The sequence below is a fragment of the Cyprinodon tularosa genome, unplaced genomic scaffold, assembly GCF_016077235.1.
Source record: "Cyprinodon tularosa strain WSP-4 unplaced genomic scaffold, ASM1607723v1 ctg390, whole genome shotgun sequence".
NCBI classification, from domain to species: Eukaryota; Metazoa; Chordata; class Actinopteri; order Cyprinodontiformes; family Cyprinodontidae; genus Cyprinodon; species Cyprinodon tularosa.
The window spans coordinates 33,830-47,810 of NW_024039108.1; the positions used below are offsets into that span (position 1 = coordinate 33,830).

General features: G+C 39.8%; 1 protein-coding gene across 15 annotated transcripts in view; it reads right to left on the bottom strand.

Moving 5' to 3' along the window:
* ptprt (protein tyrosine phosphatase receptor type T) overlaps positions 1 to 13,981 on the bottom strand; it is a 471,678-nt gene that overhangs the window by 22,713 nt on the left and 434,984 nt on the right. For 14 of the 15 annotated variants that reach the window (XM_038297556.1, XM_038297553.1, XM_038297554.1 and 11 more), the window contains 5 exons: positions 12,148 to 12,302; positions 4,207 to 4,342; positions 594 to 743; positions 344 to 517; positions 132 to 263 (listed from right to left, as the gene is read on the bottom strand). In XM_038297556.1, the coding sequence (XP_038153484.1) occupies positions 132 to 263; positions 344 to 517; positions 594 to 743; positions 4,207 to 4,342; positions 12,148 to 12,302 (747 nt within the window). The remainder of the gene's footprint in view (positions 1 to 131; positions 264 to 343; positions 518 to 593; positions 744 to 4,206; positions 4,343 to 12,147; positions 12,303 to 13,981) is intronic. The other variant, XM_038297545.1, reaches the window with a different exon arrangement.

Sequence of the window (13,981 nt, forward strand, 5' to 3'; positions counted from 1 at the left end):
AACTTTTTACCTGTTTAATATCGTCACATTTTTTTTTACCAAAACGACTTTTCTACTTATTCCATGTTCCACCAGTAGATGGCATCACTCCTACATATAGGTGCTGTCTTGACGTGTGGATGTTCTCCTACCTGCGCTGCATCCATTTCGTTAAGCATGACGATGGAGGAGCAGTTGTAGTCAAACACCAGCCTCCAGAAGTCCCCCATGGTGTTTGGCAAAGGATGCTGGGTAACGATGAAGGCCGCGGGCTGTTTGTGGCTCTGAAAAGTGTCCATAGATAATCGGTAACCAGAAACTCATTAGGTACCTGAAGGTAGAACAGATAAGAGTCTAAACTCACGTCCATTAAAGCAGCGTTGATGTAGTTGGAGCTCTCTCCGTCCACAGATATGAGAAAAGGCAGGCATCGATCGGCAGACAGAACGTCCATACTGCGATTCTTATCATGATTTCGGGGGAGTAAACCCACACTGCAGTCCTCTGGGCGAACTCTAGGGGTCACTATGTTCAGCGTCTGTTTAGAGAGAAGTATTTCAGACACATCATCCTCACCTATAATAAAAAGCAAACAGGAAGCAAGGTGCGCTCACCTGGAACTCATCTTTAATCTGGCTGGAGTTGGTCTGGGGATCCAGTCTGCTGATGTTGTAGTAAACCGCTCTGAATTCACACACTGGGATCGCCGTGTTCCCACACAGGCACGCTTCCAAGATGGCATCGTGAACGAACACATACTGCTCCTGCAACCCCCAACAGAAGGAAGACCAGGACATAAAAAAAAAAAAAAGAAAAACCCAAACAAAGTCCATTAACTCGGTGAGCAAATAGCTGTTAAGCCTTTAATCTATGGAGTGAATTTTGTTCCATTATTATTGCAAAGAAAGATTTCTGTAGATAGATCTTTTTTCTCCCCCAGATTTTATAAAAAAAAAAGAAATATATTTTTTTTATTTATTTCTCTTTTGCAGATAATGTGTTATGACTGCTTTCTTTTCAGACCGCATTTTACGGAACCCCCAACTTCTGGGGTTTTGGCTTTGGTCTTTTTTTGGTCAAAAGCGAGCGTTTATACCGGGCTTAAGGTGAACAGAATATGATCTCTAAAACAAAAGAATGCAATTTAACAAACAAAAAAATTTGAAAATAGTAAATCAGTAAAAAAAAAGAATTAACGTTAAAAAATAAAACATCTGAAAGGAAATAGAAGTATATAGATTTTTTTTTTAAATATAACCTGAGAAAACAGCAAAGTTACTCACAAAACCTTTGCTTGTTTTCTTTAAGAAAAAGCTTCTGGATTAGCTTTTATTCTATTTTAAATTTACAAAAACACATTATTTCCAGAAATAATGGAACAAAACTTACTCCACATTAACCTTCCTTTGATTTTTTTTTTTGTCTTGCTCCATTTTTTTTAGAGCAGTCACAAAAGTCAATTGTTGATTAAAAGGGTTTGTTACCAACGGTATTATAAGCACTAAATCAAAAGGAGGTAAACTACTAGGCATGCATAAACCTGTTGGTTTATGCACATCAGTGCAACATTTGCAATCTTGCGCTCTTGTGGCCTTTACGATAAGCATTGGTGTTTCTGTCTAAAACAGAAAAACCTGCAGGTAAATGCATCACCCAGTAAAGTGCATATTAATCCACCGCCGTCTTAACCTGCTAGCTGCTTTATCTTATAGCAGTTGGGTTATTTAGTCTGTGTCCCACACGTGTTTGTCTGCTGCTACTCGCTTTTTCAATTTGCCTCCAACGTTATCTTTCAGCTTCTCTCTGCTGAATTCTGATTTGGAGAGGCAGGTTTAAAAGCGTTATCAAAGTGACCTCTCTTGGTCATTACCTACTTTACTGCCGTTCATACACACACACACACACGCGCTCCAAAAAACCCAGCACAAACCGATGAGTGATGCACACACACTTTTCTCTCTGTGACTTTTAAAAGATTAATTGCTTTGTGTTGTGCGGAGCTGGAGCAGGATTATAATAGAGGCGAATGGCTTCCAAGCTGACACAAATTGCTCCCACACATATTCAAAAAGGCAGGGCAGGATGCATTTAGCTTGGTTTCAAGAGGCACACACACAGAGCTAGCCGCATCACGGCTGCTGTCATTATGGTAAAGAATCACCCTCGACGCGATGCTTTGGGTCGCTCTCATGAACCAAACACTTCCATAATGCCTTCAAAAGTCATTTTAGCCGTGAAGCATGAGCAGTTGGGCTGTCCCTTTTTTGTTTAAATGGTGGAAAAGTTAATTTTGTTCCTTTTTTTGGAAGTGCACTATTTTCATTAAAGGCAGAAATGGAAAGCAGAGGCGGGATGGATTAGATGGGCTTACAGTAGCTTAGAAGGGAAATGAGTATTTCTGTTCCAAAACTACGCGGCCAACAGTCGGAGACAGTCGCTTTAATAATGACTGATCAGACTCATTTGGAGCAGCTGAGCAAACTGTGTGAAACAAAGGATGGAAAAGAGGAGCTCTGCTCAGAAAAACAACTCTAAGAGAATTACCTGCTGTGTTTTACTGGGATATTAAACAACTGACTTCCCCTCATTCATCATTAAAGATAATTTCACTGCTTTAAAGTCGTAGGGAAATCATATTTAAAAGTCAAATCATTCTGGCTTAAACATGTATATAAATGTACAAAATTTAGAAAATTTCTATAAAAAAAAGAAGAAAATCCTGTCTTAAAATCTGTGTTTTTTTATTTTTGTTATCTTATGCAGGGCAGTTAGTTCTACGTCAGCCTGAACACCTAAATTCGGCCAATAATATATCAACGGTCATCTGTCAATCAAATGTTTTTGGTCATAGCATCTTGATTTATATGTCACAGCTAATATACGCAACAGTTAAAATAAGAATAATTTCCTTTCCCATTGAGTTCCGTCCCAGTGTTCACGGGGATGGACGTCTGTGTCTTCAGCAGGCGTAGAGCTAACAGAACTGGCAAGGGCTCAAACATGTACGGCTGGAAGCCTTCTACACCAAACCAAGCTTCTGCCGCCCTGGCGTCCTCTTCCACAACATCTTTGTCCCCGCTTTCCTCCTCTAAATAAAAAATGGATGACGAAGGAGACTCATCCACGACCTCCGACACTAAACTCTCCTCCTCTTGCATGTTTCCGCTGTCCATAGCATTCCTTGACAGTGTCGTTTCTAAGTCACCAATTTAGTGCTACTTGGTCCCAATGGAATTTCCCATTGGGAACCTACTAGCACTAAGTTGCTAACTGGTTAGCAAGATGCTTCCAACAAACCGGCCACAATCAAACTTGCTTGTGAACCTTCCGCCACAACAATCCCGCCCTCTTGATAAACGACCAATCAAATTCACTTCATTCACTTGTGTAAAGTTGTGCACCATTCGGGAGAATCCTGGAGAAGTGGTTGGAACAGCCGTTTCTCCCGAATTTAAACATGGTTGAGCTGCTGAAGTAATTTTTTTGTTATATTACTATTGGGTCCTCATAGACCGTTTTTTTTTTTTTCATCAGAGCTACGTCAGGGCGTTAGCTAGGGCGAAACAAACCCACAGCTGGAGATGGCCGATACAGACCAGCACAGGGTCACATTAGCTTAGCTGACTGCGTTGTTGGTTGGCAGAATGAACAGACAATAGGAAATGTTATCGTATTCCTTATGCTACTCCCAGACAAACTGGGTTCCGGACTCCTGGACCTCTGAGCCTTCCTGTTCTGATCTGTTTGCCTGACCCTGCTCGGGCTCCTGCCTGCTCTCTGGGGTTGCATCATCTGGGACACTCTGGGTGGCGCCCACCGCATCTAATTGGCGGTCCACCGTCTGGGGCCTACCTCGTTCTATGGAGACTGACTGAACTGTTTAACCGGGTTAGTGACTCCTATGGATAATCATCCTCCGTCAGATAATCATGGTCAGTAATCTGTTTTTTTTCTCCAACCAGAGTTTCCCGTGGGCGGTGCCCCACCCTAGAAGCTGATACCTCGGATCCACAGCCAGCTTCTGAAATAAATAAACGCTTTGAATTATCCCACTTTCTGACTCGCATTGAATACTCCGTCCTTCTGTCCCTTCTTGAGAGTTCATTAATTCTCTTAATTTTGAACCTTAAACGCCTCACAGGTGGAATAAAAGTTTGACAGCTGTGCATTTAAAGCTTAAACTGTGTTCTTCATGGTAATGAATGGTTAAAAGTTCTCCCCTCCTACCTCTGTCTGGACCATGTTGACCCGTTGGGACCTCAGCTCGCGGATACAGTTGAAAATGTCCACCACTCCTTCATTTTCCGCCATGTCCAGCATGATGTCCACAGCGATGAAACAGCCCGTCCTCCCCGCACCAGCGCTGCAAAGACACATGGAAAACATGCAGTTCAGCTGTAATCGACTAAAAAGAAATATAGAAACCTGCCAAGGTACAGTAAAAAAATAAATACATAAATAAATCATTAGAGGAAAGCTTTGAATATTCATGTTTATTCAAACCTGCTTGCAGCAGTTACCTTATTTTATTGGTTTATTGCAGGGATCACCAGTTAAAAATCAGTGGGGTCTGAATAAAGAAAATCAATAACCAGTAAAGGTCCAGAGACATTTTTAATTATAATCTGTTATTTTAAACAGAATTTAACACTCTAAAAGCCTGTTGGGCAGCTGATGCACTTTTTTGTTTTCCTTGCACTGCAAAAAATGTAAATCTAATTAAGTAATTTTTTCTCAAGATAAGTGTATTTTTTCTTGAATTGAGGGGGTAAGTGAAACATTTTGCCACTGAAACTAGACAATTTACACTTAAAATAAGAAAAAAGACCTGCATTGTCTTATTTCAGGTGCATATTATCTAATTAACTTATTCTAAGAGTAAAAATAGTCATTCCATTGGCAAACGATCTTATTTTCCTGCTTTAAATTATGAGCAAATTCACTTAATTTCACTTATTTCTAGATAATTTTTGCAGTGTGCGTTCTTTCTAAAAGTGAGCAGAGTGATTTGACGTAGAAATAGTCTGCACAGACAGACTAAAAAACGCTTCTATGACAGGTAGGACTGATTTAAAGCACTTTTTAGAAAAGGCAAAAAAACAATCTGGGATTCACATGGAAAATAATATATAGTGTACTTTTTCTACATGTTTGTTGGTTTGCATAGTTGCTCTTAAATAAACACATTCCCAGAAAACTAACAGTTTTTAGATATTGGAAAAATATAAAGCTGAATAATAGCTTCGCTATTATTAACTGGTAGATTTATCTTTTTTTTTTAGATTTGTGACACAATATTGGAAAATGAATAACACAGATTTGCCTTCACAAAGACTCAGAAGGGCAAGATTTATGTACAAAAAGTAAACCTGTACATGAAATTATGTTTTTATAAAGTGTTTTTATAATGTTTTTTTTCTTGTTGGCATTCATATAAATCTACTGGTGTGATAAATTAGTACACGTTTTGTGTTACACAACAAATTGTTTTTTGGTATACGTCTTTTTTTATTTTAAAGCCCCCCCTGGAGAAAACTCCACCAGCTGCCACTAAATTAGCCATGGCTAATTCCCAATGCCTGGGCCTTAAAGCGCTTTTAACAGTTGAAATAACTGAAAAGTAGAAACAATAACAATAAACAGAAATGTCCAGGAAGCGGTTTGCAGGAAGAAAATAAAGGACCAGACGTCCTCTTTTTTTCACAGACATGTCCTATTACACGGGGCGTCCCCATGCTTCCCCCCGCCTGCCTGGGCATGGGGCCGGTGTCCAGGCTACCGTCGGGGTTAGGTTTGGTTGCTCCGTCCCCCGATGGCTCCCTTCCTCCCTCCGCCGGGGACAATCCTGGACAATTTTGAATTTCCTCCCCGGACATTTTTTTTAGGTATGAAAAGTAGGACATGTCCGGGAAAAAGAGGACGTCTGGTCACCCTACCATATAAACAATCTGATGTTTCAGTGAGTGAGTGCTTGTTGCTATGATGCATCTTTGCTCAGCAGCTTCGCTCGTTGTAAACCAGCCAATCAGCGCACAGCTTATCTTAATATTCATGATCATACCATAAAAGGAAGAAAACATGTCGTTTCATTCTTTGGCTTTTAACCAGGCTTGCATAATACCGGTATGCCATTCTCATCCCAACCAATGTTACACACCCTATTTAGAGACCTTAAGGACCAAATACCCTATAGAATCATTCTATGACCCCTTTAAAGCGTTTTAATCTTCCTCCAATTTAGCAAACCTCCATAAATCAACATCACAGCTGACGTCCATCTTGCTGCTAACCCTACTAGGCTCTTCTGGGGGCAAAATTGGGATAAATGTGTTGGAAAGTGGGCAATCTGTTGATTCCACTGGAGTCACATTCACCAAAGATCAGAGACAAGTCGGATTCAGAACCTGCAGATTTAGGGATGGCTCAAATAGGAATAATCAGATACCTGCACTGAGACCAGTCACAGCAGATTACCAGACCAGCTTTAAACTGATGTCTGACAGAACTGTGAAGCTCTACAGAAAAAGAAAAGTAATGTCTCGCTGCGTTTAACGGCTCTCAGAGGTCCAACTAAACTATTTACCAGTAAAAAAACAAGTAAAACATAAAGGAGGAAATAATGCCTGCCTGTTTTTCATCACACAGAGACACAAACAGGCTGTAATATCCGGTGTTAAAGTGACAGAAGAAACTGGAGAAGAGGAAGAGCCACAGATGGAGGGATGGACTGAATACGCAGAGCTGTGGGACGACGTGAAGAGGCAGCAGTGATCAGCCGAAGGAACAAGGCACAGAGGGATGAGGAACAGGAGGCCGGAGACCCATCGTTCATTTTACAAACCTTTATGACAGCTTTCAGAGACGAGCAGAGAGAGAAAACAAGGAGAGAAGAGAGAGAAAGAGAAGCAGGGAGGGAAGGAGAAGGAGAGAGCGCCTCAGCAGATTACCTGTCAGCGTCTGTGATTAATGTAGAGACCAGAACACTGTTGGGCCTGTGTGTGTGTGTGTGTTTGAAGGTTTGACACAGGCCAACAGCGTTAGAGTGCCCCGGAAATTGGAAGTGACTGCTATAACTTCCTGCCTGTCTGTCCACATGCTTCCACCGAGCTCGTCTGTTTACGTTGTTGGCTCTCCTCACTCTGCTGTTCCCCTCTTCTCTCTCCTGTTGTATTAGTATTTTAAACATTTCCACATCAGAACGCCCTTTCTGCGGCCTGGTTAAAAGCTTTCAAACCGATGTTCTAAGATGGAATGACCTGTGGTTTTGTCTTCACATTCTCACTCGTTTTAAAGTGAGCGATACTATAATGACTAACAATAAGAACCAAGAAAACATTAAAATTTTGTAAAGGAGTAAAACTGTTTCTTAAAGGTCATAGTAACAACATTTTTATCCAAATTAATCATTTTTCATATCTGGTGTGGTGCAGAATAAAATAAATCTCTGTCTATATAAATTAGTTTATAAATGTTGATTGGTCTATACCAGAATATAGGCAGATTCTATGATAGTAGCTCTATGAGAGAGCTGAGAAATGGCTTGTTCTCTGCACTACAGTTCTTAGAATTAAGCCAACAAAAAGCAAACATAAAAGAAGCCTGTTACAACTAAGGGGGCTGCCAATTTAATTCCTTAATGAAGTTTAAAAGTCAACCACTGTCAATGCTCTAAAATGGAGGTCTGTAACAGGGGTCGGCAACCCAAACTGCTCAAAGAAACATATTGGACTAAAAAAAAAAAAATTAATAAATCTGTCTGGAGCCGCAAAAATGTAAAAGTGTTAAATATGCCTCTTATGGCAACACGGGCTCTAAGTATATTATCCTACTATAGAAAAGGACTATGTGGGCTTAAATATATAACAAGCATTCATGATTCAATGTTTATTCTGGAGCAAATGTCACATAGTAGCATGAGGTGAGGGAGGAGCAGTGGAATTCAACGCACATTTTAGGTTTCGTTGCATTGATGAAATTATAGAAACAGGATAAAGGAATCTTTCTATGGTGGACGTGTTTCTGTTGGGAGGAGTTGATTGAGTCATGAGGAACCAAGCAGGAACTGACATCCATCAGAGCAGAGCTCTCTAATCCTGAAATCCTGTATCATTCGTCAGCATCGTTCCTTGGTTTAATTTTTATTTTTAGGATTTGGGGAAAAAATGGAAGAAGGTTCCCATCGCTGCATCAGAGCGCTACCTGTTCCTTCTTTATTGGTTTTCTATGCTTGCAACCAAACTAGCAGCAGTAGTGGAGTTTGGAGATGTAATCCACTTCTTAAATCTATTAATTATTTGCTCTCCTCTAATTTATCCAGAAGTTCTGCTTTCACACTTTTTCTCTAACTCCCAGTTTGGTGGTCGGCTGCATATTTAGCCTTCCCTGGAAAAGCCTTTCCAAATTTTTCTTTTTCTTTTTTGACAACCTCTCATTATAAAGCAAACATGCAGGCAATCCTTCCACATTGATAATGAAAGCAAATGATTTGCTCCATTCTGTGAGTCCTCTGTTCTCATCAGCTGTCTTCCTTTTTTTCCCTTTGGGATCCATGGTCCGAAACACACCCACCGCTTTGTTTGCCTGGCACCGTGACACACTGATTAAAAGTTATGACCACTGATCTCCATGGGTATGAAGCAAATTATTTTTTAAACATATTTATTATACAAATGTTTACAGCATTAGAAAACATAACTAACATAATTCTTTAACCTCCTGCACACCATATTATAACAACAAAAATAATAATTTCATAAATTTTTGAAAAACAGGTTGCCGGCCCCCGCCCTAGGGGGTCCACAGAGTTACTGCATCTCTGCTTCTTTTACTATCTCTGCTTCTGTCTCCTTGAACCCCAGTCGGCCTCAGCAGATGGTCGCTCACACTGAGCCTGGTTCTGCTGGAAGTTTCTTCCTTTTAAAAGGGAGTTTTTCCTCTCCACTGTCGCTACAAGCATGCTTAGTGTAAGGGATTGCTGAAGATTCAATGAGTCGATGCAATCAACTGGTTTTCCTTAGATAGAAAACTTTGATTCAATTTGACTGGATGATCTGTTTGAACTGCAAAGTGCCTTCAGGTGACATGTGTTGTGAATTGGTTAGAAATAAACTGAATTGAACTGAGTTGGTGCTCATGGGAAATGCTGTCTTCCTTCAGCCAAAACAATACAGCTTTTGTCCACTGGAGGGATCTAAAATCGACCAAAACCCAATGTTCGTAAGCATTGCTTTAAAGTGCTACAGTCAACAAAAGTAGCAATCTGAATTTTGACTAAATTAACTGAGCTTGAATTATTTCCATCCAGATTGCAGTAAGATCTTTTAAATTCTGTAAGGGTGATTGGTCGGGTTCTTAGGTGAGACGATAATACTTCTTCTTCTCTCAGAGAAAACCATGAATGCACACTGTGCCCCAATTTCACTCTAGTTTGAACTTTCATCACTAAGCAGTTGTGCTTTGCAGCACAAGTTTGTCTTTTTATTTTGTATTAGAGATGTAACCACTGCTTCACAGACAAATAAAAAAAAGAAAATGGGTCAGGCTGAAAAAAATACTACAAAAGGAAAATAGGTCAGAGAAAAACAGAAAATATGGGATAAGCGTATGTCAACTTTGAAAACTGCTCCCTCTATAACAGTATTTATGAATAATAATGGAAGAATTTCATAACGTAGTTTGTTTAAAACGATTTTTTCAATAGCCTCAACCTCTAGTTTCACTGTCATTAAATGCTGTGAGACTTAATTTTAATTGATAGGACAAGAAATAAAAATATGTGCTTGGGATCATTTCACAAACACACTATAAAAATATGTTTTTCTTCACTATTATGTTATTTTTATAAACTCTTCTAAGGTCCACATTTGTGTGACAATTTTTTCTTTAATCTTTTTTGCTGCTGTAACACAAAAATTCCCCCATTGTGGGAGAATATACTATTCTATTCTATTCTGTTTTTTGCAGTCCTGTTTTGTTTTGTAAAAGCCCTAACTACAATAAATCTTAATAGACACAGTTGTGACAGAAAGATTATGGTGGCGGATGCCGCACACATGCAGAAAATGAGGAAATCAATAAAGAAAAAGGAAAATTGCTTCACCCAAATAAAATATGTAAATGCCAAAACTTAAAAATAAACAAAACGCATCATCCTTAAAAACAATTTTATCATCCTTGTTCACAGACACTTGCAGCTGCTTTTCTACAGTCATTTTTTGGGTTGTCTATTGTATTTTAATGTGTATACAGGTGCTGGTCATAAAATTAGAATATCATGAAAAAGTAGATTGATTTCAGTAATTCCATTTAAAAAGTGAAACTTGTATATTATATTCATACATTACATACAAACTCATATATTTCAGATGTTTATTTTGTTTAATTTTGATGATTACAAATGACAACAAATGAAAATCTCAAATTCATCATATCAGAAAATTAGAATATTACTGAAGACCAATAAAAACAAAGGATTTATAGAAATGTTGGCCAACTGAAAAGTATGAACATGAAAAGTATGAGCATGTAGAGCACTCAGTATTTAGTTGGGCCTCCTTTGGCCTGTATTACTGCAGCAATGCGGCGTGGCATGGAGTCGATCAGTCTGTGGCACTGCTCAGGTGTTATGATAGCCCAGGTTGCTCTAATAGTGGCTTTTAGCTCTTCTGAATTGTTGGGTCTGGTGTATTGCATCTTCTTCTTCACAATACCCCATAGATTTTCTATGGGGTTAAGGTCAGGAGAGTTTGCTGGACAATTAAGAACAGGGATACCATGGTCCTTCAACCAGGTACTGGTAGCTTTGGCACTGTGTGCAGGTGCCAAGTCCTGTTGGAAAATGAAATCTGCATCTCCAAAAAGTTGGTCAGCTGCAGGAAGCATGAAGTGCTCTAAAACTTCCTGGTATGTGGCTGCGTTGACCCTGGACCTCAGAAAACACAATGGACCAACACCAGCAGATGACATGGCACCCCAAACCATCACTGACTGTGGAAACTTTACACTGGACTTCAAGCAACTTGGATGAAGTGCCTCTCTTCTTTTCCTCCAGACTCTGGGACCTTGATTTCCAAAGGAAATGCAAAATTTACTTTCATCAGAGAACATGACTTTGGACCACTCACCAGCAGTCCAGTCCTGTTTCTCTTTAGCCCAGGCAAGACGCTTCTGACGCTGTCTGTGGTTCAAGAGTGGCTTGACACAAGGAATGCGACAGCAGAAACCCATGTCTTTCATACGTCTGTGTGTGGTGGTTGTTGAAGCACTCACTCCAGCTGCAGTCCACTCTTTGTGAATCTCCCCCACATTTTTGAATGGGTTTTGTTTCACAATCCTCTCCAGGGTGCGGTTATCTCTCTTGCTTGTACACTTTTTTCGACCACATCTTTTCCTTCCCTTCGCCTCTCTATTAATGTGCTTGGACACTGAGCTCTGTGAACAGCCAGCCTCTTTAGCGATGACCTTTTGTGTCTTGCCCTCCTTGTGCAAGGTGTCGATGGTCGTCTTTTGGACAACTGTCAAGTCAGCAGTCTTCCCCATGATTGTGTAGCCTATAGAACTAGACTGAAAGACCATTTAAAGGCTTTTGCAGGTGGTTTGAGTTAATTAGCTGATTAGAGTGTGGCACCAGGGGCCATCAATTTTGAACCTTTTCACAATATTCTAATTTTCTGATATGATGAATTTGAGATTTTCATTTGTTGTCATTTGTAATCATCAAAATTAAACAAAATAAACATCTGAAATATATGAGTTTGTACGTAATGTATGAATATAATATACAAGTTTCACTTTTTAAATGGAATTACTGAAATCAATCTACTTTTTCATGATATTCTAATTTTATGACCAGCACCTGTATTATGTATGTATTACTCTTGTATTGTATTTATTGTGTTTTAAATTGACTGACTCTGACTGTGACTAACTGGATGTGTTCTCTTCATCCTCTGACATGGGAGCTGGGACGGAGCTCGTCTGCCTGGCTGTGTGTTTCCTGGATGGGGTCACCTTTTACTGTCGCTTTTAGTATCTCTGCTTCTGTCTCCTTGAAACCCAGTCGGCCTCAGCATTATTATTCGGACCCTCCTGATTTTTAATTGGTGATCCCTGTGCTAGAATCATAGCGGGGTTAATCTGCAGAAAATGTCTGTGGTTATCTGGCCTTACCTGCAGTGCACGGCTATGGGTCCGGCGTCCGGCGGATTGAGGAACTTGACCTGCCGTATGAACCCCAGCAGTCCTGTGGCGTAACAGGGGACGCCATGATCCGGCCAGCTGGTGAAGTGGAACTGACGAAGTTCGCGGATCTCATGATGGCCCTTCTGAAAGAAACAGAACACGTTGTTTAAGGTTAAATCTTCTACGGTGAAGGCCTCCAGAATGGACTCTGTTGACTCATGAAAAGCGCGTCAGCTTGATTATGATAAATGCAGGGACGTCAGGAAGCATTTGCTTCCTTTTTTTTCGGGCAAACAGACAAGAAGACGCCTCGCAGTTCAGGGCCCCGACTATACAGCAGGGATTTCCAGGAGTATAAAGGCCTTGATGTGTCTTTGGTTTCACATGGAGAATAAATCAATCTTGTGGATGTCAAGATGTCTCTTTGGGCCACTTCTGGGACAAAGGGGCAAGGAAGACGTATCGAGGCTCATTTGTGTAATTTACAGGGGAGGATTGAGGAAACTGAAGGCCACTCAGCTTCCATAAAAAAGATTAATTGATTCCACAAATCTCATGATGGCCCTTTAGGGAGGAACTTACAGGACGCTTTGCCATGGTCCAATTCAGCTGCCCAGTTTGCCACCAAAGAGGCTGACAAATGGAAAAGCACTTCACCAACATAGCAAGTACTCCATGACTTCACCTAAAACTGTCAGCAATCATAAGCTACAAATAAAAAGACTAATAAAAGGTGATAACGTATAAAATTCTTAAAATCAGTGAATTCTTCCTTGTTTGATCAGGTACAAGGGTGTTACTGTGATGAAAGTTGGTGGGGACACTCGGGTAGAGGCTGATGGAGCTACGCTTTTATTAGGTTTTTGTATTTTCCAAAAATGAGCTCAAACATATATTTATTGAATGCTTTCTTATTTGTTGAGAACACAAGAGAACCATAATACACTGATATTTATATTTATAGATGTTAGAGAGATGCCTTTTGGTGCAATACCAAAATATAGGGCAGAAAAAAAACAATGTATAAAAAAATAACAAATAACAGCCGATGCCGAAATTGATCCATCCAAAAAAAATATGGATATGCTGCATTTTAAATGGAGCATAGCATATTTTTTTCTTGCAAACTTTCTGGTAAACTTGGTGAGGTATTTTATTGAATGTTGCATTTCCCAGTAAATCTGTTTCATCTTTAATCTCCCTGCTTTTCTCTGCTCTGTTTGAAAAGATTTATAAACCTCTTTACTAAAATGAATATAATATAAAAAGCTCCGTATGATTTCAAATTTTTTTTAACCAACCCGTCTCCTAACTTTTACTTAAACATGGAAGTAGCTGCTGGTTAAATTCACTGAGTGCTGCTGTGTGTCTCTCCTGCTCCACATAGCTACTTTGTCACTGTGAAATGTGACCGCAATTGGATGTCTCAAAGTGACAGATGTAATGATCATACACCGAGAGGTGGGACACAGGGACAAGGGGAGAGAGGAAAAAAACAGACTTAAAACACATACTAAAGTAAATGAGCGGAAAGGACCTGGTGGGGACTGTCCCCTCCTGGCAAAAGGACTGGTGGGGACATGTCCACACCAGTCCTTCAGAAAGTTCCACCTGTGAGCAGGTATATAGTGACCTGCCAATTAAAGGAACAAATTTCCTTCCAAATGAGACAATAAGATAATATTCACTTAAGATTAGACAAAAAACTTGTTTTTTTCTTCCTATTTAAAAAAAACCTCTTTATTTTATTGGCAAATTGTCCAGGCTGCTGCACTTTCTCAAACAAAGGGAGAAAACACTTATTAAAAGCAAAATTGACTTG